Raw genomic sequence first — 26,561 nt, 5'->3', positions numbered from 1 at the left:
AGAAATCAGAAGACAGTCCCAGAATACAGGGACTTCCCTGATGGTCCAGTGGTTAAGACTCTGCACTTCCACTGCAGGGGGGTATGGGTCCCATCTCTGGGAAACTAAGATCCCACATGCTGTGTGGTGTGGCCAAAATGAAAAAATTTTTAAAAAGAAGATGACCATGAAATACTATTTTCAGTTGTTGCTATTAGGAAGTCTACTCTCAACATCTATAATTGTGTCTCATCTGGAGGCAATATTTTCTTCTCTGGCTCTTTTTAAGATTATCTTTTTGTCTTTGATGTTCTTGTTTCAGTATTATACATCTAAATGTGAATTTATTTTTATTTATTTTAGTTGGTATGAAAATATATGTTTGGCATTTCATAATTTCTGGAAATTTTCCAGTCACTATTTCTTTAAATACTGCATTTTTTCTACTTCCTCTATTCCCTCCTTCTGGAATTCCTGTTAGCTATATGTTAGGCATTTATCTATTTTTTCATGTCTCTTAACCTCTTATTTATATTATCTACCTGTTATCTCTCTGTGCTGTCTCCTGTGTAATTTTTTTCATATTACTACTTCAATACAGTAATTCTCTTTTCAGCCATGCCTAATCTGTGTTTAAGCTTGTAAGTTCCATTTGCTTCTTTTTCCAATTTGCCTGATTTTTTGTTAATTTCTTCTTTTCTCATGTTTTCAAATCCTTTTCAAATTTTTCTTTAACCATATTCATTCTATTATCTGAAGTCCTTGGAGATCTAATTCTGCTATTGTGCCTGCTGATATTAACTCATGATGACTCATATCTACATGTGTTCTGTAATTTGGGGTTATGAGTTATCTTAGAGAAGACTCATGAGGGGCCTAAGTTGAAGATATAGCTCTTCTGCATAGTTTTTATTTCATTTAGACCAGGTACCCAAAGAGTATTATCAGTTCAGAACTTTTTTAATGTTAACTTCTGTCCTGAAGAGTTCCTGAACCATGCAGAACCTATACCTGTTTATTTTAAGTTTCCTTGTGATCTTCCTGTGCAGATTTTTGTTTTTCTATTCCTTCTTTTCAATGAGGGCCTCTCAATTACTCAAGAGTCTTAATTCTAATTCCCTTTCTTACTGAGTCCTAAACCCTGGATCCTGATCCTTTGTGGCTGTTAAAATACAGTGTCCTTGTTTATAAACGTTGCCATGTACTTATCGGGTAGTCACAAGCATTGGTTTATACTTGCCAACCTAAGTTTTGGTTCCCTTTTTGTGATGACTTAGAGTTTCCCTTAATTTCTTAAGAGGTTTAGCTATTCAATTAAAAGTATGTTTGTCATTTTTTTATCCAGCATTTCTATATGCTTTATTTAATTCCACCTTATCTGGTTGGCCTTCATTTCAGAAATGGAAGTATAAGTGTGGTTGTGATCTTGGAAAAGTTTAAATTGGTAGTAACATTACATGAAGTTTACTCTAATTTGAAAACTATTAGGTGATATACAGAAGCTTAGCGGTGCATTCTAAAATGTCAAACTGAGTATTTTGTACCTAATTCAGTAGTCTGTGGGGTACCATTGAATATTTTTGAGCACTGAGTGACACAAAATATCACAACTATTTTATTCAGTTTTCTCCCATTGCTTCTACTGGTGGTGGTGACCCCATGGACTGTAGCCCACCAGACTCCTTTATCCATAGAATTTCCCAGGCAAGAATACTGGAGTGGGTTGCCATTTCCTCCTCAGGGGATCTTCCTGACCCAGGGATCAAACTTTGATCTCCTTCTTGGCAGGCGAATTCTGTACCACTGAACCACCTGGGAAGCCTATTGTTCCTGCTCCTGCTAATAAAAATAATAATCGTAGTAAATATTTATTGAACATCTACTATGTGCTGGGCACTTACTAAGTACTGTACATATATTAAGTCATTTAATCCTCAATAAGGTATATACTATTATTTTCAGCACTCTGCTTATGGAAACTGAGGCAGAAAGATTAAATAACTTGCCCAAGTAAACATGGTTACAAAGAGAGCCAGTTCTCAGAGCCAGAGTCCATGCTTTTGATCATTCTTCATTTCCTTCATAAATATTACTGAAAGCCTGACAATGTATTATTTTCTAAGTAATATTTAATAATTTAGGGTTTAAAATGTTTTACTACTAGATAGACATATAGGATTTTATTTTCTTAATCTAAATGAGTTCTCTCATGTTTGTATATATAATTATCTGCTTTTAAATAGGCTTTACTATCAGAATCTAAAAAGGCTAATTGACTCTTAAGTGATCTTTCTGAGAGTTAATATTTCCCATTGAGTGTTTGTAGCCTCATGACCCATACCTAAGAACTATAGCATCTTCTCTTTAACTTGAAGTATTAGACCTTTAAAACTAATTACCTGTATCTCCATTTAAAAGGGGGGCTTCCCTGATAGCTCAGTTGGTAAAGAATCCACCTGTAATGTGGGAGACCTGGGTTCGATCCCTGGGTTGGGAAGATACCCTGGAGAAGGGAAAGGCTACCCACTCCAGTATTCTGGCCTAGAGAATTCCATGGACAGTCCATGTGGTCTCAAAGAGTCGGACACGACTAAGCGACTTTCACTTTCACTTTCAATTTAAAAAATACTTTGGATTTAGAGGGAAAGATAGATTAGCAAAGATTTTTACACATTTCTTTGTAATTAAGTCATGTTACATATAAACAAAAATGCATGTATTTTCAGGTATGTTTGGCTAATTAATTGTACTATGAATAAAACTATATTTTATTAAAAATGGGAGGGAGACCCTAAATATCTAAGTTTTTCTTTAAATTAGTGTCCCAAGTCCTGAGAAAATAATGTTTAATGTAAAAGTAAGAAAGTAAGGCAGAAAAATAAAGTAAAGCAGCTTTGTGAAAGCTATAGACTAGATTCTTCCAACTAGCCAGCTCAATATTTCTTTGTCTGACCTAATAATATGTTAAGCAGTATACCAAATTACATTTGAGCAGATATCCTTAGCAATAGAAGGTTCAATAAAATCTTGGACAGGATTGTTCACTGGCCCCTGATCAATGAAACTTTTAGAAAAAGGGAGTTGCTATGGTAATTACCAACCTGGAAAAAAATTAATATTTGCAATACATAAATGTTCCAAAAACTGGTTTTTATAATTTACTTTCATAAATACATAGCCTCTAGCAATAAGTATGGAGAAGGCAATGGCAACCTACTCCAATACTCTTGCCTGGCAAATCCCATGGACTGAGCGACTTCACTTTCACTTTTCACTTTTGGAGAAGGAAATGGCAACCCACTCCAGTGTTCTTGCCTGGAGAATCCCAGGGACGGGGGGAGCCTGGTGGGCTGCCGTCTATGGGGTTGCACAGAGTCGGACACGACTGAAGCGACTTAGCAGCAGCAGCAGCAGCAGCAGCAATAAGTAACTAGTGAAATTTTTCACTATCAGTAAGAAGATAGTGAAATGTGTATTTCAGACACCAGTTATTGTAAAGGCTCAAGTAACTGAAAGCAACAGTTTCAGCTTTTAGAGGAAAGGCTCATTTTTCATGATGATTGTGGACTACCTTGGGTATTACTAGACTATTAAGTAATTAACAGTTCACAACCCTTAATACATATTGAAATCCCAGACACTCAGTAAATGGGAAGGTTAATATTTTTTAAAAATCAGCTTTATACCTCAATACAGTAGGGCTGTGAGCAGCAATAATTATATAGGGGGAGAAAGTTTGAATGATTTGTTTCTGTGAATTGTTCGGGTTTAATTTTTGTGGGTGCCTGTATAATTTCCTATGTAATACATGGGTTATTTCTTAAGAAAAAAGTCCAATGGAATAACTGATAAAGACACAGCTTTCCCTCACAAAAGTATTATTTTGAGAGATTATGGTGACCAGGAAACAGTATACTTTTAGATGTGTCATGATGAGCGCCCTTGTTTTATACTTAGAGTTATGTAAAATATGGCATGCCCACGAAGATCTGGATTGGTAAGCATTGCAAGAAATAGAAATCATACCTTGAGAATTCCCTGGTAATGTGGGGGTTAGGACTCACTGCTTTCACTGCCATGGCCCAGGTTCAAGCCTTGGTTGGGAAACTTAAGGTCCTGCAAGCCACAAGAGGTATGGCTGGAAAAAAAAAGAAAATCATATCTTGTAGCTTGGAGTGTTATAGGCTGATACAGAATCTTTTATCCTTCCCGAGTGGGAAATGCCTGTTTCAGGGTATTTCTGGGATACAGGTCACTGGATTTTCCTAGTGTATTAAGCAAAATCTGATTTATTTTACAGTCAGCTCTCACCACTACCACTTACTAGTTTATGATTTGGAGCAAGATATTAATGTAATAGGTAGATGGGTCAAAATTGATCTCTTGCATCTTGGAAAATCATCTGTACCTCTCATGTAGCAACTTTAAAAGTCTTTATCCTGGGATACCTTCTATTTCTAAAATACATTGACATTACCTTTACTTTTGTTTTGAAACAAAATCTTAATGTTAAACAAAAATAAAAAATAAAAAGCAATTTTTCTTTCCGTCTCTGAAGTACTTCCAGAACTCAGTGTAACTTTGGTGAAAGAATAGGGACCATGCATAAGTAAGCCAAGTTTTAAGTCAGAAGTTATGTGAAGATATATGTCCCTTAGATTTTATAAGGAAATATATATTAGTTGAATCTGAAATTCAACTTCCTTTTCAGAGTTCTGCTTTAAGCTGCTCTCTCTTAAGTAGTAATACCTTAATTCTTTAAAGCAGTTCTTTTATGACATTTTTTCAACCATTCAAACACTGGTCACAATTAAGCAGAGTTCTACAGGTCTTTTGTAGTTATATGACTTATTTCTATAGGGCCTACTCTGATTAGGTGTAATTGTAATTATCTTTGTTTAGATTTAAACTCTATTTAAAATAGATGGTGTGTGTTTGCTGCTAAGACACCAAGGAACTTTGCAGAAGCTAATTATCTCCTTAGCAACATTCTTAGTAAAACTGCCTTCCAAATGAAGGGAGGTAGTCAATACTTTCTTCTCTCTATAGCCATATGAAGTTTAATCTGAATTTTGTATTGCTTTCCCTTCTTTTTTACATAATGAAATACAAAAATAAAAGATAGTAACCAATCACAGGGACTTCTTTAAGGGCATCATTTTATGCCTTTTTGAAAGCAGAGAACCTGCCCTGAAAAAGGACCCAGGTAAATGGATTCAACAGTACCCGTCGTGCGTGTGCCTGCCCTAAGCAGTAAGTCTTTTCTGCCTCTGGGGTCCAGGCAGGTTTCAGTGTGTAGACTCTCATCTCCTGTCTCAGTGTTCACCCTTCCTATGGAAGTACTTCCCCCTGCCTTACTCCCTCCCTCTTCATTTATGTCATTAGTCATACTGGCCTAATAGATCCTCAGTTAGGGGGGGAATAATTCAAATTTCAACTTCCAGCATAATACATGACATGAGTTGTTCTGGATCACCACAGATATTTCCACCAAAGTCTGCGTGAAACAGTGAGAAGTCATTTTGGCCTAGTTTATCTATTCTAGAATAGATAAACATTTACTGAACAAATGAGGACAGCTGTATTTACTGAATATTGGAATGCCTCTGTGCATGAAAGCAAAGATCCTCATCCTTATGAAGCTTACATTTTAATGCAGAGACAAATAAATAATGACTTAATAAATAAGTATTCTTTATAGTAAATCAGAAGATGATAAATTCTATGGGGAAAAAAAGGTAGAGCAAAGTGAAGGGAAATCTGTAGTGTGTGGAGGCAGTAGGGAAGCCACACTACTCAGTGTATCAGGAAAGGCCTCATGAAGAGGAGGTCTGAGCAGAGACTTGGAGGAAGTGAGGGAATGAGCCAGACACATGTTGGGGAGAGCATCTCAGGACAGCAGGGCTGTGGTCCTAAGGCAGGATTTTGCAGTGTATTCAAGGAGACTGGGGTCTGGGGTGCAGTCAGAGAGGTGTTGGGGGCCAGATCATGGAGGGCCTTGGAGACTATTTTGAGGGCTGGTTTTTACTGAGTCAGAGAGCATCGTAGGACATTGGGGTTTTGTTTTCTAACAGGTTTACGGAGATAAAATTCATATACCGTACAGCTCACCCCCCTTTAAAGTATACAATTCAGTGGTTTTTGGTGTATTCAGAGACATGTGCAAACACCACCACAGTCAATTTTAGAACATTTTCATCACCTCAAAAAGAATCGTCCAGCCTTAAGCAACCACTAATCTACTTTCTGTCTCTATCGATTTCCCTGTTGTGGACATTTCATCTAAATGGAAGCCTGTAACATACAATTTTTTGTGAGTGGCTTCTTTTACTTAGTATAATGTTTTCAAGGTTCATCTGTGTTATAGCTGTCTTTACTTTTGACAGATGAATAGTATTTCATTGTGTGAAATGAAATACCATATTTTGTTTACCTAAATTTGTCAGTGGCGGACATTTGAGTTGATTCCACCTTTTGGCTGTTATAAATAAGGCTGCTATAAACATTTCTGTACAAGTTTTTGTGTGTATTGTGAAGTTTTGAGCAGAATCATGACATCTGACTTATATTTTATCAGAATCACCATGGTGATCAAAGCTAAAATGAATTAAGAGAAGTATTATTTATCTTAAAATGTTCAGAATGAACAGGGGTTATTATAAAAATGCAAATTTCCCAGACATGTATAAATGAACTATGCATGCTAAGTGTGTGTGTGTGTGTGTGTGTGTGTGTGTGTGTGTGTGTGTGTGTGTGTGTGCATGCATGCACTCTCAGTCATGTCCAGCTCTTTGTGACTCTATGGACTGTAGCCTGCCAGGCTGCTCTGTCTATGGAATTTTCCAGACAAAAATACTGAAGTGGATTGCCATTTCCTACTCCAGGGGATCTTCCCGACCCAGGGATTGAACGCGCATCTCTTATGTCTCGTGGATGCTTTACGACCAGTGCCACCTGGGAAGTAAACTAAATGAACTGTGTGAAAGTGGAAGTGTCAGTTGCTCATTTGTGTCTGACTCTCTGCAACTCCATGGACTGTAGCTCGCCAGGCTCCTCAGTCCATGGAATTTTCTAGGCAAGAATACTAGGCAAGTGGGTAGCCATTCCCTTCTCCAGGGGATTTTCCTGAGCCAGGGATCAAACCTGCAGGCAGATTCTTTACTGTTCTTGGCCACCAGGGAAGCCCGTACATGAACTATACCCATTATGTATTCACCTGCAATAGACTGGGGGCTTCCCTGGTGGCTCAGTAAAGGATCCGCCTGCAATGCAGGAGTCCACCTGCAATGTAGGAGACCTGGGTTCAGTCCCTGGGTCAGGAAGATCCCCTGGAGAAGGAAATAGCAAGCTACTCCAATATTCTTGCCTGGGAAATCCCATGGACAGAGGAGCCTGGAGAGTTATAGTCCATGGGGTCACAAAGAATCAGACACAACTAAGCGACTAAACCACCACCACAATAGGCTATCATTATTCTAGTTGTGTTTCCAAAGCATGTGATCCTACCTTGCATCTTGATTTGGGTTTTGAGCTGGCTCGCCTGATGACTTCACAAGTCAATCAGTGTTAAGGAGTTCTGGATCCTTGCTGGAAGCAGTTGACACGCTAGGTTAGCTGTGTGAGCCGAGAGGTCAAGAACCAGATAAGAACGGATAGAATTATTCTCCCAATAGATGAAATCCCCCTGTCTTCTCAGAGTACAGGGTAGAAGTGAAGGAGAAGAGGGCGGTGAGGTGACTGTATTAGGCAGTAGTGCTGTCAGCATTGCCTGAGCCCCTGAACTGTGTGTGAAGAGAGCGCTTCAGCCTTCCGCGTTGCTGTCCGTCAGTTCAGTACTTTCTTTAGACTTTTGACAAGGGGGAAAGGTAACGCTAGATCAACCAGCCTTTTACTGCCAGATTCCCTTTCAAACCAATAATAATGATTACACATAGTAGGTTCTCTATAACTCCACTGGATCCAATTAAACCCTCATTAACTATAAGCCTGCACAATAATTGTTTCATTTTTCAGTTATTTTTCTTTCTAACTAGCAAAGAGAGATGAAGAAAAATAGGCTTACTCCCCAACTAATTCATGCTTATTGTACTATAAAAATTAAGTTTTAAAGTCAAAATCATTCATACTATTACACAACTCAGAGCTAACCACTGTTAATATTTTGGTATATTTTCTCCTAATTTATTTTAAGATTTATTTTTATTTATTTTATTTTTGGTTGTGCTGGGTCTTCATCACTGTACGCAGGCTACCTGTAGTTGCCAAGAGTGGGGGCTACCCTTCGTTATGTTGCTTGGGCTTCTCGTCTGTGGCTTCTCTTGTTGCGATGCATGGCTTCTAGCATGCAGGCTTCAGTAGCTGTGGCCCATGGACTCAGTAGTTGTAACTTGCGGGCCCTACTAGCTCAGTGGTTCTGGCACGTGGACTGCCCCGCAGCATGTGGGATCCTCTTGGGCCAGGGATTGAACCCAACTCCCCTGCATTGGCAGGCAGATTCCTAACCACTAGACCACCAGGGAAGCCCCTCCTGATGTTTTTTCCTTTACTTGAAAGTTTTTGAGTTTTAGGATCACATTACATTCATTGTCTTTAAAGTTTTGACTTGTTTTGCTTATTTTTAAGTGTACTTTTAATTATGCCATATTATTTAAATTATTTTAAATGATCCTAATAGCTCTACAGTTTCAATTTTAAGGGTGTATCTCTGTTTAACTATTACTATTCAACATTTAGATTGTTTATAGATTTTTGCTTGATATAAATATTGCAGTAAGCATCATGTATATCGATAAATCCTTGTCCTACCTCTGAATTATTTTCTCAAGATAAATGTACAGTGAGGCAGTCTCAAATATTGCTACTAGAAATGTAAGTCCATAACTTTTCTGGAAAGCAACATGAGGCTTCCCTGCTGGCTCAATTGGTAAAGAATCCACTTGCACTGCAGGAAACGCAGCTTCGATCCTTGGGGCGGGAAGATCCCCTGGAATAGGAAATGGCAACCCACTCCAGTATTTTTGCCTGGGAAATCCCATGGACAGAGGAGCCTGGTAGGCTGCAGTCCATGGGATCACAAGAGATGGACAGGACTGAGCAACTAAATAACAACATTCAGAGGCATGGGGTTGACTTCATGGTTCTTGTTGTTGAGGTTTTTTTCGCTTCTTGACTTCTGTTTGTTTCTTGATTTTTAAAGAAGCCCTGACTCAGGTGTTAGAAATGTTCTATATCTTGATGGAGGAAATGGTTACATGACTGGATATATTCTTCAGAATCATCAAATGATATCCTTAAAATTGGAACATTTATTGCCTATGAATTATATCTCAATTAAAAAATTAAAAATTTGAAAAATAGCACTGTAGTAGCAAACTGACACTTTTTCCTTGATATAGTCAGAAGGATAAAAAAAATTGGTAAAAATCCACTTGCACTGCAGGAAATGCAGCTTCGATCGTTGGAACGGAAAGATCCCCTGGAGTAGGAAATGGCAACCCACTCCAGTATTTTTGCCTGGGAAATCCCACGGACAGAGGAGCCTGGTGGGCTGCAGTCCATGGCTGCAGAAGTAATTTTCTCATTATGTATTTCAGTGCTATTTAGTGACATGCCCGGGAACCACCAGATATAAGCTGGTGTTATGAGCACATGATGTGAGAAACAGTGACCTATAGCAATTCTTAAGAGGTGATTATGATAACACTAAGAAATTAAAATTTATTTAACATATACTATGTGTTAGACACTGTACTTTATACCTGTGCTGTCCAAAAAGGTAACCAGTAGCCTCTGTAACTATTGAGTACTTGAAATGTGGCTAGCCTAGTTTGAGGTATGTTACAAGTATAAAATACATAATGGATTCAGACTTAATACACAAAAACTATAAAATATCTCAATTTTTAAAGTTGATAATGTCTAAGTTATATGGGTTAAATAAAATATACAATTAAAATTTATTTTACCTGTTTCTTTTATCTTTTTAATGTGCTTATCAGAACATTTAAAATTACATAGCCACTCCCTTTTGTGACTTGCTTTTCATTTCTGTGGGATAGTAATGTTTTATTCATTAAATTTTTTCTAATTCTCATAACAACCCAGTGAGGTAGGTATTTGTATTATCATCAACCTCATTTTTCAGATGAGGCTTAGAGCAGATAAGTACTTTTTCCAGTCATGGAGCTGCTGCTGCTGCTGCTGCTAAGTCACTTCAGTCGTGTCTGACTCTGTGCAACCCCATAGACGGCAGCCCACCAGGCTCCCCCGTCCCTGGGATTCTCAGTGGCAAAGCTGGAATTGAACTCAGTTTGTTTCCAGTCTGAGCACACAGTTGAAATAATATTTTAGGAAGTTTTATCTAGCTATGATTTTTTAAATCCCTTGCTTATGAATGTCACTTATAGCCAAGATGTGTTTTTACCTAATGGAAATTGTGTGATGCTTTCTGCTTACTAAAAAAATACTGTAAACCAAAGCAGGGGAAAAAACAGTACAAAAGTAAGGAATTGTTTAGTTTTCTTTCATGGTTTTTGCCATCCAATGATAATTAAGAATGAGATTTAAGACAGTGTTGCTCTTTGGGTAAAAATGACTAATTTGATTAACTAGTGGCAGCTGTTAGTTTTATTACTACCTGAGATGATGCCTGAATGTTGGTAATAATAGAATTCTGATTTGTTCATTTTTTTTTTTTTTTAGAGAGAGTACAGTTTAGGGCTTAGAAAACAGTTTATAGTTTGAATTTCTATAAATAAATAGGAAGCTGGGAGGATGTCAATTCATATTATCAACAGGTTCTTTATAGATTTCTACTTAAACAAGTAACACTAGAAACTTGGACCTTCTCCTGTAACCATGAGTTGGTTTGATCTCTGAATTATTTACTGAAAAATTAGGATCCTGTGACAGAATTTGCATTTCAAAGAAAGAGGAATCCAGAGGACACTTCTTCACTTGTAGGTATTTCAGAATCAGTTTTGAAACTGTTGGAACTATCACCATCTTGGTAGGGATTTAGGGGAGAGTTTGATTTTTCTCTTGTAACAAAATGTTAAGACACCATTGCCAAGAGTTGTGATGGAGTGTATCGCCTATCACTGACAAGTATTTATTGAGCGCTATTATGTGTAAGGTTCTGTGCAAGGTGTTAGAAAGATGAAAACATTTTTTATATCATTAAATGTCTCAATGTCTAATGGAAAAATAGGCATATAAATGAATAACTCTAATACAATGCTTTTTTAAAAAACTAATCCAAGATTCAAATCTAAGTGTGTCCCCTGAGTCCAGTTTATTTGTATATTGAAACATATTTTTTAATTAAAAATCGCTTTTTGTTACAAAATCAGTATATAATCCTTATAGGAAAAAAAGTTTATTGCTGCTAAGCAAAAAGAAGATAATAAAAATATTCATACTACCACCATCTCAGCATTGGAAATGTCAATGTCTTGATGATTTAGATTTTTTCCTGTGAATATATACATATACATGTTTAAATAAAGTGGAATATACTATACATGTACTTTCAATGAAAATACTTATATGTCATTTTTAATGACTGAATGGTATTCTGTTGTGTGCTATGCTATGCTAAGTCACTTCAGTCGTGTCCGACTCTGTGTGACCCCATAGACGGCAGCCCACCAGGCTCCGCCGTCCCTGGGATTCTCCAGGCAAGAACACTGGAGTGGGTTGCCATGTCCTTCTCCAATGCGTGAAAGTGAAGTCGCTCAGTCGTATCTGACTCTTAGCGACCCCATGGACTGCAGCCTACCAGGCTCCTCCATCCATGGGATTTTCCAGGCAAGAGTAGTGGAGTGGGGTGCCACTGCCTTCTCCTCTGTTGTGTGATTGTGCTGCAATTTATTTAACCAATTGTCAGTTTTTTGTCCATTCAACAAGTACTTACTGAGCACTTGTGTATTCCAGAAGCTATCTTGAAACTAGATACATGGTGATGAACAAAACAAATATTCTTTGATAGTCATTGTTTATCACTTTTTGCTCTTATAAGCAGTACTATAACAAACATAATTTTATATACATCTTTACACACTTGTCCATGTATTCTCTTAGGATAATAGTAATGCCAAACAATCTGCTGATTTCACTTCATATATTATCTCATTTAATGTTCATGATCCAGAAGGTAATATTGTTGTGGTCCCAATTTGCAAGTGAAAGAACTAGAACATTAAGAGAAAAATTAAGTAGTTTGCCTTAGGTCGTAGAGCAAGGAAGTGCAAAGCTAGAATTCAGGTTCAGATTTCTGTCATCCTAGATTCCATGCACTGCTAGCAATGTTGAGATGAAATTACTGCATCAGAGACTATTAACTTTTTTAATATGCTTAAATACTAATTTGCCATCCAGAAAAGTTTTGTTTATACCTTCACATCATACCCTTCCAACCCCAAGGTTAACTGCTCCTGATTTTTAAAAATAGCAAATTTAAAAAATAATTTGTACAGAGAAAGTTAAAAAACATTTTATTTCAACTCAAATGCAGAGAAAAAAGCAGCAGCAGATAGTGTGAAATAAGAGACCAGTAAATGAGACAGCCAGAAATAAGAGGCAGAGGCAGATCCTGTGTGGTTTCAAAGCAGCCCCCCGCCACTGGCTCTCCACAGTGCCTTTAAGAGGCACTGATCTTACACTGGTTCAGTGATAGACCTCCACCCCCACCGCTATGTCACTGAGGATACTTTTTTTATTTTGCTTGAGCTAGTTTGAATGGGTTTCTGTTTCTTGCAACCAGAAGTTTGCCATTAAGGAAAAGGGATATTCTCTTTTGCAAGTTTATAGGCTATGCCTTTTTGTGTAGTATGTAAGACCCTATCCAGTGTTTGCATATTTGTTTCAGGATTTGTTGGGTTAGACAGTAAAAAACTTTAAATGAAAGGAAAAACTCAAAAATGCTAACTCTGTGTAGTGAGACATGAGCGACTCATTTACTTCTTTATTTCTTATGTTACTTGCATTTTAATGTTTTTTAATGATGAGAAAAATTTTAAGATATTCCACAGAGTTTTAAAAGTCAGTTTGGTACCATTTGCAATTACTAAGTAGTAAAGTATATAGTTGCACACCCTCTACACAGCCCTGCAAAACTGTATTTAACTTCTCCAGTTGAATGATGCATCTTTCAGGACATAAGTTCTTTCATTAGGATTATCATTAGAACTCCTCGGCTTGAATGAAACCTATTATTTATAAATCACCTTGTGATACCCTTTGGTCTTTTAAGAGGCAGTGAAGCACAGCAGTTAAGAGCAACAGCTCTAAGGACTTCCCTGGTGTCCAGTGGCTAAGACTTCGAGCTCCCAATGCAGGGAAACTGGGTTCAGTCTCTGATTGAGGCACTGTATCCCATATGCTACGACTAAGACCCAGCAAAGCCAAATAAATAGTTTTGTTTTTTTTTTTAAAGAACCAAGGGCTGTAGGGCCAGACTACCTTTTTTGGTGGGGAGGAGGGGTGGGAGTGCTGCATCAGGTCTTAGCTGCGGCATGTGGGATCTAGTTCCCTGACCAGGGATTGAACCCAGGCCCCCTGCATCGGGAGCTCGGAGTCTTAGCCACTGGACCATCAGGGAAGTCCCCAGAATACCTTTTATAAATCCTAGTTTTGCCATGTGTCCACTTGTATGACCTTAGGTAAATTATTTAACTTTTTTGTACCTCCATTTTCTCAACTGTAAAGTGGAGGTAATAATAGCTCCTTATATCATTGTTATAATGATTGGATGATATAATATGTATAAAATATTAGAGGAAAATCTGGCACAGGAGAAGCACTTAATATGTGTTGCTTGCTGCTGCTGCTGCTATTACCATTACATTGGGGGAAAATCAAGTAAAAAAAGACTGGATACTCATCATCACCGCCTCTGTTGTCACCCATACTTCCAAATCACTTGGTTTGAAAACTCTTACTTGAACATAATTCAAGAGCAGAATTCTATTATTATGCCCAGCAATACTGGGGTTATGGTAAAATTTACTATGCTGCTGCTAAGTCACTCCAGTCGTGTCCGACTCTGTGCGACCCCATAGACGGCAGCCCACCAGGCTCCCCCGTCCCTGGGATTCTCCAGGCAAGAACACTGGAGTGGGTTGCCATTTCCTTCTCCAATGCATGAAAGTGAAAAGTGAAAGTGAAGTTGCTCAGTCGTGTCCGACTCTAGCGACCCTATGGACTGCAGCCTACCAGGCTCCTCCTTCCATGGGATTTTCCAGGCAAAATACTGAGTGAGTTGCCATTTCCTTCTCCAGTGCAGGAAAGTGAAAAGTGAAAATGAAGTTGCTTAGTCATATCTGACTCAGCAACCTCATGGACTGCAGCCTACCAGGCTCCTCCATCCATGGGATTTTCCAGGCAAGAGTACTGGAGTGGGGTGCCATTGCCTTCTCCAAAATTTACTATGAAGATAGCCAAATGGCAGGTGACTTTTGTGGTCTGTGCAGGAAAAACTTTAGCTCACGCATTTTTGCTCACAAAAATTTCCCCTTTGAAACCTCCAGACTCGGTACCTCTATAATTAATAGACTTTCACAGAGTCTTTAACATCCATGCTTGCTACAGAGAGGTTGTTTGGAGCTTTGTTTCTTGTTGGTTTGGGGAGGCGGGGGGGTTTGTTTGTTTTGGTATGGTGGTCACCATTCTACTTCTGTAGTTGTTGCTCTGACAAATTGATGTGGTCTTGAATGTTCCCAATAGTGAGAAAGTACATCTATCACTCTCTTTCTTCTCAGATGATAATCTCCTTTCATACCTTTATGAAAGTGATGTTACAGGCAGTTCAGTCTTTGAGGAGTCCATCTTTTGTCCTATGGACCATGAGGATAATCCTTTCTCCTCACATGAATGACACATGCAAGGTGTTGGATACATGCAGAATCCCATTGGTTGCTGTTTTTCCCTATTTCTTCACAGGAGGGAGAGGAAGTAAGATGAAGGGCTCCTGTTTACTTGTTTTGCTTTGCTTATTTTTTCATAAATCAGGTGTCCTGGTACTAAGGTGGAAACTGGGAAGGAGTAGTCTACAACAGGTGGTGGTTACATTGTTTGTAAGAAAGTATCATGGGGTAAAGTAACCTCATTATAATCAAGGAAATATTTTATATCTTAAATTGAGTGTTTCCCACGGTTTGTTCTATAGAAAACTTGTTTGGGAGATATTGATAGATATTTTTAAAAGTTTTTTGGACAACTAAATCACTGTATCCTCCTGGAAACTAGAGAGATTCACATTAGCGTGTTAAAGATTGTGAGAAACGTCAGAGTATAGAAACCATTTAGATATAGAAGCTTTTATCTTAATTATATCTTAACATGGAGAAGGCAATGGCAACCCACTCCAGTACTCTTGCCTGGAAAATCCCATGGATGGAGGAGCCTGGTAGGCTGCAGTCCACGGGATTGCTAAGGGTCGGACATGACTGAGCGACTTCACTTTCACTTTTCACTTTCATGCATTGGAGAAGGAAATGGCAACCCACTCCAATGTTCTTGCCTGGAGAATCCCAGGGACAGAGGAGCCTAGTGGGCTGCCGTCTCTGGGGTCGCACAGAGTCAGACACGACTGAAGCGACTTAGCAGCAGCATATCTTAACATAGTAGTTTTGGGTTTCCCTTGTGGCTCAGCAGTAAAGAATCCACCAGCAATGCAGGAGACACAGTTTCAATCCCTGGATCAGGAAGATCTGGAGAAGGAAATGGCAACCCACTCCAGTACTCTTGCCTGGGAAATCCCATGGACAGAGGAGCCTAGTAGGTTACAGTCCATGGGGTCCCAAAAGTGTTTAGCAACTAAACAACAAGAATATATGTAAATATAAGTTAGAAAATATAATGAATACTCTTGGATCCTTCACCAAAGGACTGGGAAATTGCCAATAACATGGATCTGTCTGTGTGTTCTGCTCCAATTATATCCCTTATCTCCCTACAACAAGTAAACAGTATCCTAAATTTTATATTTAATTCCCTTGCTTTGATGGGGAGAGTTGTATTTTTATCACTAATCCATGTATTTCTAAACATAAAATAAGCAAGTGTTGTTTAGTCTTGTTTATTTTTTAGCTTAATAAAGAAAATTGTATCATACTTTTCCACTGGCCATATGTCTAAGATTCATCTGTACTATTCCCTGTAACCTTGTTCATTCATTTTTCAGTACTGTGTACCATTCTACTGTGTAAATATACCACAGCTTGCTTCTCCATTCATCTGTCCATAGACATTTGAGTTATTGGTTTTTTGTTCTGTTTACTGTTGCTATTACTATTGGTTTAGTCACAGAGCAGCAAGAAAAAAATGTGAGCCAAGGGTATTGACAGATTGTTATGATTATACTATTTGGGAGGAAGATATTTATTGAGTAACTGCTTTGTATAAGGTACTTTTCCAAGACAGGGCCTAAAATACAAAGAAAATAAGATCCCTATCTTTAATGATCTTATGGTTCAGGTGGAGAACTCAAACAAACCTGTATTTCTCAGATTAGGATATGATTAGTACCAGAGTCACACAAAGCACAGAATAAGCATGACACATCTTTTGGGATGTCTGTTTTCTTTAGAAGTCGGAGGGACTTCTAATTCCAGGAGTAGAATTAAGTAATTTAACTGGTCAACTCCTATGTGAAAAATAAAAATATGTTTATGTTGAAATTTAAAAGGCCCTTTTATGAAAAATAACAAAATTGTTATGTGTTTTTAAAGCAAAGTATCAGCCCTCAAAGAAAGATGTAAGCCAGTAAACCAATTTGGACTGTACCCTCAATACTAATAAATTGATTCTCTTCTGTTGTTTAGGGGTTCTTAGGTACAAAAGTTTGAGAAGTGTTAATGTATGTAAGTTAAATAAAATGTGTCCAAAAAAGAAAGAATTAATTCTGGCAGCGTAAGCAGGAAATGCTTCACCATGAAGATAGCATTTGAACTAGACCTTGAAGAGTAAGTTGGATTTCTATAGGAAGAAAGAGCATTCAGGACTGAGAAAACAGCATAACTGAAGACAGGAGGTGGTGGGGAACGGTACATCGCATTTGAGAAATAATGAGTTCTAAGTTGGTAAAGTATACACCCAGTGAAGAGCAGTATGACCTCTATGTATGAGATTCTTAATATTTTCAGACGTAGATATCAAAGCCACCTTGTTCCCTTACTCCTGATAAAATTGCTGCCGGATGTTTAGGAAGAGTTTAGCACAATAGGTGACATTTAAGCTGAGGTCTCAACTTCTTTTAAAAAATAGAAATCTGATCCATGTATTCATTCAGCAAATACCTAATCCAGTGTCTGCTTTATATTGAGGATACACAGATCAAGAAGCTATTATTCGAGGTGGACTTGCAGGTAAAAAGTCTTTAGAGGAGAACTCCCACAGCTCCCACACTGCCGCTGTCCTCCGCCTTCCCTCCCATCAAGTGGTGAGTGCTGCTGGCTGAGCCCAGCCCTCCCACTTGGGCACCAGATTCCATTCCCTCACTTTCTCTAGGGCATCGCTCCAGACCTGCTTCTCTCTCAATCCTGAATGGGTTTTTCACACCCTATTGGATCATTCATAGAAGCACAGAAACATGCTAGGTTTTTTCCCCATCTTTAAAAACTCTGTTAACCTCCTGTCTCTGCTCAGGTTCTATGCTATTTCTCTGTTCTCTTTTATAGCAAAATTCTTCAAGAGTTGTTTTTACTCACGACCTCTGATTCCTCTCCTTATACATTCCCTTAAACCTGTATCTTCTTTTAAATCTTACCTCTTCTCTTAAGCCACTCCATTTAGCCTTTCATGCCTGTCATTCCCCGAAATCACTTTTGTTGTGGTTCCAGGGATTTCCATGTGGCTAAACTCAGAATCAACTTTTAGTACTCATTTTACTTGACATTTCAGCAGCATTTGACACTGTTGACCAGTTCCTTCACTTTGAAAGACTTTTACCACTTAGCTTCCAGAAACTACACTCTGCTAGTCCTCTTACCTCACTTGCCATTCCTTCTCTGTCTCTTTTGTTCATTTTTCCTATTTTTGAAGTCCCTAAAACTCTATTCTTGGACTCCCTCTCTTCTTGTGTACACCTCACTCCTTGCTAGTCTTATGGCTTTAAATTATAGCCTCTAATGACTCCCAGATTTACATCTCTAGTCTGAGTTTTTCCAACCTCAGCACTGTTGGTATTTGAGGACAGATAATTCTTTGTTGGGGGGAACTGTCCTGTACATTGTAGGATGTTCAGCAACATCCCTGGCCTTTACACACCAGAGGCCAGTGGCCCCACAGTTATGGCCACCAAAAATGTTTCCAGACATTGCCAGATGTACCCTGAACATAAAATCACACACCTCTCCATTGAGACTCACTATTTTAAAAAATATTTTTATTTATTTATTTGGTTGCACTGGGTCTTAGTTACAGCAAGAGGGCTCCTTGGCTGCCACATGTGGGATCTAGGTCCCTGACCACGGATTGAACCCGGGCCCCCTGCACTGGGAGCCCAGAGCCCTAGCCACTGAACCACCAGGGAAGTCCTGAGAATCAATATTTTTGAGCTTCTCTCCCAAACTCCAGATGTATATATCCAACTGTCTAACTGACACTTCTACTTGAATGTCTAATAAACATCCATATTTAACAGTAATCAAACCAGGTTTCCAGTATTTCTTCTTAAATATAATCTTCCCTCAGACTTATCCATTCTCCTAGTTGCTTAGGCCAAAAATTTTGTCTTCCTGGCTCCCCTGTTTCTCTCACCTACACGCTGATTTATCAGTAAATCTTGTGATCCTTCCCTTCAAAGCATGTCCAGAACCTGATACCCTCTCATCACAACTGCCTGATTTGTACCACCATCACTTCCCATTAGGATGCCTTAACCCCCTGTGTAGTGTGTTCTCAGTATAGCAGTAGAGCAAATCTATGAAAGTACATAATGTCACATCTCTGCACTAAACCCTCCAGGTGTTTCCTATCTTACTCAGAGTACAAATCACAATCCTTATGATCCTTATTACCAGGCCTCACATGAGCTCATCTTCACTCTCCCCTCTGTCCCCTTCCCTTAATCTCTCTAATCGCATCTCTTACCACCCAATACCTTATTCACCTCACTCCAGCTACATCCGCCTCCTTTCTGTTCCCTGAACATACCAGGCCTTGGAAGCCTGCAGATATGTCTTCCGTTGCCTTACTCAAGTCTTGGTTCCAATGTCAGTCTCTCAGTGAGGTCTTCCTTGACCACTGGATTTAAAATCTCACACCACCATCATTACCTCCAACTCTCCTTCAAACCTGCTTTGTTTTTCTCCATAGCATTCTCTTCATCTAACATATTACAGAGAGGCAGTGTAGCATCATGGTTAAAAGAACAAACTCTTGTTCTCTTGAATAAGAGAACAAGATTATCTGGGTTTGCATCCCAATTTGGTCATGTTCAAGATATAAGACTTGATTCCTGTGCCTTAATTTCATTGTGAAGTAGGATGGTTTCTATCTCATTAGAATTGTACTTTACATGTAGTAAGTGATTTTTTTACCATTATTATTACATTTTACTTATCAATTTTGCTTATCTTCCTTCCTTCCCCATTGGAATATGTATGCCATGAGTGCAGAATTTTTTCACTTCACTTATTGCTATATTCAGAGCTTTTAAAATGGTGCCTGGCACATAGGCACTTAATAAATATTTGTTGATCAGATTGTTATCTCTGGAAAGACTATGGGGAAAAGAAGAGTCAAAGAAGACGAGCTTTATGTATACTATTTAACACTTTTACAGAAAGAATATATTCCTGTATTACTCGTACCTCAAAAACTCATAGGCTTACATTGAAAATAGATACGAAAACAAACAAATTCCTAGAGGCATTGTACTGTGAGAGCAAGTTGGGTTTTACAAGATGCACTGGTCCACTAGGTAAAATGCAATAGGGATGGGACAGCTTTCTAGACAGAGGGAATAGTATATGCAAAAGCAAAGAAACCTGAAACATACTAGTAGCTCTGACAACTGTAATCAGTATTTTGAGCTATTACAAGTTCCATCTTGTCGTTTTCTCTCCCCCATTCCGATATTGCAGCTAAGTATTTGGCTATAATTAGAAGCTTATTACTCCATTAAGGCAAATATCTTGGATTTTTTTCTCATTATTTTTCAGAATGTCTTATTCTGTTTTCTTGCTCCCTAGAAATTCCATTCATTTTTTTCCATTATACCACTCTTCAGATCTGATTCTAAATTCCTTTAATGTTTTTGTTGTAAGAAACTCACATGTAATTTCCATCTGTGGAGTACAGTTTGTTTTTTATTAAATAGATAGATATTGTTATAATATATAGATTTATTTAGGAACACAGTCTTTTCAATTATTTTAGTAATTAAAATTTAAAATTCTGTGTTAGTCTCTAGTCCCTTACCAAAGACTTAAAAGTAAAGAAACTTGTTTTTCAATGTGTGATGCAAGATTTTTTGAGTTTGACTTTTAAAAATTAGGGCTTTTTTCTGCCCACCTTCCTTCTACCCATAGAGCCCAAAATGACAGCACAAACCAAGACAAGTGATAGTGCTGATCCACTAGGTTAGCTCCTGGTGCCATCTCTGTTTATCCCATCTCTCACGTTGCTTTGTGATTGTGTATCCCTCTGACTCAGAGTCCCTTAAAGTTTAGAAGTCATAACAAGTGTTCATATAGACACCTCATTCAAGTGCCTACCATATAACGGATGCTCAGTAAATACTGCTACATTTAATTGAACTGAGCTGAATTGACTGGGTTTACAGTACCACAGGGGAAGGGGATTTTTGAGTTTGCTTTTTAAGTAAGATGGATTTAAAACAAATCTGGGAAGAAAAATCATTCTGTTTTGTTGTTTTTAAACAGTCTAAATTTGGGGTACAGATACCAATATGTTCATCACCCATAATTTTTAAAGCATTCTGAAGTGACTCATCGAAGTCCCCAAATAGATACTTTTTAAAAAGCCACAATAGCCCTGGGGAACAAAATTAGGCCTAGCAGATATAGAGTGTTTTCTCTTTGCAGGCAAGAATGTGGGGTCTTGTTGATCCACAGAGCAGGATCCTTAAGTACAATTTCAGGAAGGTCACTCCTTTCCTTTGCACATGTAGCACAGTCTCAAGTGAAGCAAAGATCACCTCATAGGTTTTGATAGGGTTTCCCAGCATATTTGTTTCATTCTTACCAAAAGTCACTAATCAAAGACTTCTTGTGTTATCTTTCAAAAAAAAAAAAAATGCTGCCTCATTTCCTGACACTTATTTTCTGACCTCAAAGTGTCTCCTGGCCAAGTGGCCAGAGCCAGGCTAGACAGAGGTGCCGTTATTAACAGAGGTGTTCAGTGGATGAATAGATGAGTTTAGCTTCTACTCTTTTCCCTCTATTTCACCATTTTCTTCTTTTGCAAAGGAGTTTGGAATTTAAATTCTCTAAGCCTAGAATCTTCCAGGTCTAAAACTGCCACAACAGTGGTAATAATAAGTAACCTGATCATTTCACCAACCCTCTGCCTGCTACTAGACCTGTATCCTGAGAAGGAGTCCAGCATACTTCTAAGTACTGCCTCCCAAACTCCAGTATTACAGAGAAGGTTTCAGTATACCTTTATTGGGCCCCTACTAAGTGTCAGCCTCTGTGCTAAACCCTGAAGATCTAAGATGAATAAATCTTAGTCCCACCCTAAGTAACTCACAGTCTATTTTGGCATCAATACTGTATGGAGTACCTAATTAATAATAATATGGTACTAAAACAGCTCTAGGACAGAGTGATAATGATGGCGGTGACTAGTTCAGCGTGGAGGAGAGTTAGGGAAGGCTTCACAGAAAAGGTGGCCTTTAATCCTCAGCCTTAACGATACAAGGGATTTCATCAGACAAAGGAGGGGTAGTGAATCATTTAAGACTTAGGACATAAGAGCAAAAGCATAAAGGTGTGAAAGCTTAGGACACATTTAGGGAACAATGAATGGTTGGGAACGAAAGGCACATAGGCTGCATAGCTGGTGAGAGATGGAACCAGACAAGTGAGAGTATTGTGTGGATTGGAGAGCTGGATTTGAATCCCAGCTAAGCCACTTCTTAGCTGTTGTGACCTTCTCAAGTCACTTAGTCTCTCATTTTTAAAGTGAGGATAATAGCATAAATACATATTTTTTGTTTATATGTATACACACATATAGCTTAAACCAATTCTCAGAACAAAATAAATACAACAGTTATTATTAGGCCACATTATAAAGAGCCTTGGATTTTAATTTGTATATGATTCTAGAAGCAAAAGAAAGTTTTTAAAGCAGAAGAGGAGAAAGTATACAATAGGATATAACTTGTGTTTAGAAAATTGGTGCCACTTTGGATAGCAGATTGGATAAAGACTAGATGAGAGGCACAATAAAAGTTCGGAGGCAGTTTTAAGAGTATAAGTAAGAGGTACTGATATAATATGGTTCTGAGATTGTACAGCCTTGTCCTTAAAAATTCTGGATTTCAGACTAGAAATTTCAAACTTGAAAAATCCTGCAAGTTTAAAACTAAAAACACAGTGAGAACTCTGGGGAAGTGCAAAAAGGTGCTCTCCCAGTCCAGATGTTTTCATGCTCAACTGCTGCCTCTATTCTGCACCCAGATATCAGACCAGTGCTTCTTGTGTTCTACTCATGATATCCTTTCATCTACATAGATATTATGAGCAAGATACTCTGTTTTGGAGATGCCTTTTGTTTTTTCTTCTTTTTTTTCTTTTTCCCCTTTGAGTAACTCAAGTCTACTGGTCAGTTTCCTAGAGGAAGTTCTGGCTTCTGGACTGCACAGCCGAAGCAAGGAAAGCTCTCAGGTTACATCAAGGTCAGCAAGCAGAAGATGAAATGGTGATGGAGAGGTGAGCCGAATGGTGCAACTTCCCCTCTTGCGTCGCTGCAGGCTTTCTCCACTGACCAGAGGCATGTTGGAGAAGAGCCTTGGGTTTTGTGCTTGTTGTTATAACCCACATCCAGGTAGCCTGCTGATTCCTGAACTGTTGGCACAGACACCAAGACTCCCGGTGATGAGTTGAGAATAAGTCTGAGCCCATTCCACTCCACTTTTCTCATGTTTCTTTATCAAATAAATAAGTGTATTCCTTAATTAGCAGATTGGGATCGACTTATATACACTACTATGTATAAAATAGATAACTAACGAGGACCTACTGTATACAGCTATAGCACGGGGAGCTCTCCTCCATTCTCTGTGGTGACCTAAATGGGAAAGAAACTAAAAACGAAGGGATATAATGTATACATATAGCTGACTGACTGCTGTACAGCAGAAACTAACACAACATTGTAAAGGGACTGTACTTCAATAAAAATTAATTTTTTTAAATAGCTCATGAACTCATACTTAATTTAGGCAAACTGAATAGTAAGAACAAAAGTATGTATGTACAGATGTTTACAGTATTTGGAGTTGATTAACAAAATTAAACCATTTGTATCAGTTCAAAAAAATGTATTCCTTGTATTTGATAGCACAATCACTTCAGTTTCTGATGAATTTTGTTGGGCTCTTACTTGAGTACAGGATTAGAGCTTAAAGGAGTTTTAAAAAGTAAAAATTAGATGCATATACTACAGACTCTCTTCTCTTGACCCCTTTTATTTTTCATTAACGTCACATTTCTACACAAATCATTTCTGAAAACTCATATTTCTATAAGAACCATCCAAAAATTGTTTGTCCCTAAATTGCAGTTTTCTGTGGTACTGAGAAACCATGTATGAAGACAATAAAAGTCCATTTTATGAAAAGATACAAGTGATTTGTTTTTGTTTCTTTGGGGTTAATAACTATTTATGGGAATTTATGAGATGAGGCATGAGCTGGCTGTACACCAAACAGAGAGAAGGCATGGCCTGTACCCAAAGGATAGGTAAAGTATGTCAAGGCAAATAATATATTCTGGTGTCAATTTCACTTCTGTTGAAAGCAGTGGAAATTGATAATGTCATTAATACCAGGAAATTATGGTATGCTCAAATCCTACCACAGTCCTTTCCTGGTGCTTGGCATAAAATTTTTAAACCTTCCTTTTATGTTGATAAATTTTCTGTAGCATCAGATAGCCTAGGCTCAAATCTGTGTCACAGTTATGTGGCTTTGGGAATGTTATTAAGTCTCTTGGTGGTTCAGTTTCCTCATCTATTAATACAAAAAGAGAGTAATTCAATTCCTCCTTATAGGACTGTAAGGACTAAATAAGATGAGAGGATACATAGAAAGCACTTAGAACAATGTCTGATACATAGTAAACCACCCAGTGAAATTTGACTTATAGTATAAATAATATGGATTCTGTCTCCAAGTTGGGGATACAGAATCACTACACAAAATGACTGAATTTCTGTCATCCTCCCACTACATTAATCAGCAGTTTAAGAAGTAGGAGGGAAGAGCCTAAGGGTCATTGGACCCATCTCCCCCTTCTCCGCTCAGCTCTCGGCCATTGTTTCACCATACACTCATGAGAAGCCCCTAAGGCTTTTGTCCATATTACAGCTAAGGGCTAAGATCTAATAAGTTCTGTTCTCTTTTATTTTTAAATAATAAAAAGTAAGGCAGCCTTACTTTTAAGGCTAGGGGAGACAAGTTTTAAATGCAGCATTTTACAAGTTACATAGTTTTTTCAAATAGAAACCTCCTTTTCCCAAACAGGATTACCTGTGCTTGCCTTTCTCTTGGCAAGATAACTCTGGAATAAGAACACTTTTCTAATATCGTTCTCTTCATTATTCACCTGCTTCCATCGTGCCTGCTCAGCTAGCAATATTAAGTCTAGGGACACATGTGCACCCATGGCTGATTCATGTCGATGTATGGCAAAAACCACCACAATATTGTAAAGTAATTACCCTCCAATTAAAATAAGTAATAAAAAAAAAAAATTCTAGGGACTTCCCTGGCAGTCCAGTCAGTGGTTAAGCCTCTGTGCTTCCACTCCAGGGGGCCCTGGTCAGGGAACTAAGATCCCACACACATGCCTCAAGGTACAGCCAAAAAAAGGGGAAAATTTTAGTCTTAAGAAATGAGCCCTACCTTCAAGGTGTTTTATACCAGAAGATGGCATTTCTTCATTTATTAAGGATCAAAGATTCATATTTTTATTTAAGATTTATAGAGCTGATAATATTATTACTGGCCCTTTCTTTTTTTCCCTTTAAAAACATCATAAAAAAAAAAACTCTTTTGGCCACATCACATGGCATGTGGGATCTTAGTTCTGGGACCAGGAATCAAACCTGTGCTTCCTGCATTGGAAGCTTGGAGACTTAACCACTGGACTGCTGGAGAAATCTCTAAAAACATTTTAATTAAGGTCTCATATGCTTTTAATGACCTCCCTTCTAGGAGATTGAAATGCCCTAGTCAAAACCTCTAAGTCCCATTCATTCTACAAAAGCGAAGATGCTTGAATTTAGCTAAACAACTGTTTGGCTAACAGTTTCTGGCCTGTGAATGTGCAGGTAGCAATTCACAATCCTTACCACTAACGGCTCCCTTCTTCCTCTTTTAAGTGAAGTTACTTATAAAGTAGCCAATTTAAGAACAAAGCTACTGACAGTTGGGTCTTACCATGGCAGTGCAGTTAGGGAAGTAACCCACCATAAGTACCCCCAGTATCTTATCTCCACCAAAGAAGGAAATTGGGGTATTTTGAGTTATTTTTGTGGTTTGTGTGTGTGGTAGTGTCAAGCTCACTGAGGAGACTGTGCTATGAAAATGAGAAAAAGAACCCATAAGTTCCTACCCTGAGATTTCTTACTTAAAGATTGGTCTTTGGAAACAGTCCCAATTCATAGATCCCAATTCAGGTGCCACAACGTGGTTCGCCTGGTGGAGAGAAGTAAAGCCTAAAGAACAGGCCAGGGGAGGAGCGTGGCTTAGGGAAAGAGGGATGAGGAACCGGACAAAAGCAGACAAGCGAGGGGGGGTAGGGCAGGATGATAACATGAGGGAGTGTAGCCGTACAGGTTAATGAAGAAAGAAAAGCCAGAAATTTATGTAACAGCTTCAGGAGCAAATAGACAGGGAAGGTTCTCCAGCCCACAAGCATCTGTTCTGGAATCTGAAAATTACTTAGGAGAGTTTGGATATTTTAGCAGTCCCCCTGCCTGATGTTCCACAAAGCTCCAGCTCCTTGCCGACACAGCACAGCAGACTCTATTAACTTGCATGCAGGATGTACTCAAGTATTTGCTGACTAAAGGAAGATGAGGCAGGTCATGAATTAATTTTTTTTTTCCCCATAAACAAGAACCTATTTAAAAGTCCAAACCACTCCTGTCTCCCTGGGCCAGCAAGCTTTCAAAACATCAAGCAGGGTAGTTTTCTCACTAGTATATTGGGACATTTTCCTTCCTCACTTATGAAGATACCTTGGGTTTTCTCATTCTTTTTTAAATCACTTTTAAATAGTTGTTGTTGTTCAGTAAGTTCTGTCTGACTCTTTACAACCCCGTGGACTGCAGCACTCTAGGCTCCTCTGTCCTTCACTGTCTCCAGGGGTTTGCCCAAATTC

At 38.4% G+C, this 26,561-nt stretch overlaps 1 protein-coding gene across 1 annotated transcript in view; it reads left to right on the top strand.

Annotated features, from left to right (window-relative positions):
* Window positions 1-23,795, top strand: part of VPS45 (vacuolar protein sorting 45 homolog) — a 66,662-nt gene extending 42,867 nt beyond the window's left edge. The window contains 1 exon segment of the mRNA NM_001083501.1: window positions 22,781-23,795. Coding sequence (NP_001076970.1) covers window positions 22,781-22,868 — 88 coding nt within the window. The 3' untranslated portion in view covers window positions 22,869-23,795.
* The last annotated feature ends 2,766 nt before the right edge of the window (window positions 23,796-26,561 follow it).

Source organism: Bos taurus, chromosome 3 (assembly GCF_002263795.3).
Source record: "Bos taurus isolate L1 Dominette 01449 registration number 42190680 breed Hereford chromosome 3, ARS-UCD2.0, whole genome shotgun sequence".
NCBI classification, from domain to species: domain Eukaryota; kingdom Metazoa; phylum Chordata; class Mammalia; order Artiodactyla; family Bovidae; genus Bos; species Bos taurus.
The sequence above is the reverse complement of the archived record's forward strand: the minus strand, read 5'-3'. Positions and strand labels throughout refer to the sequence as shown.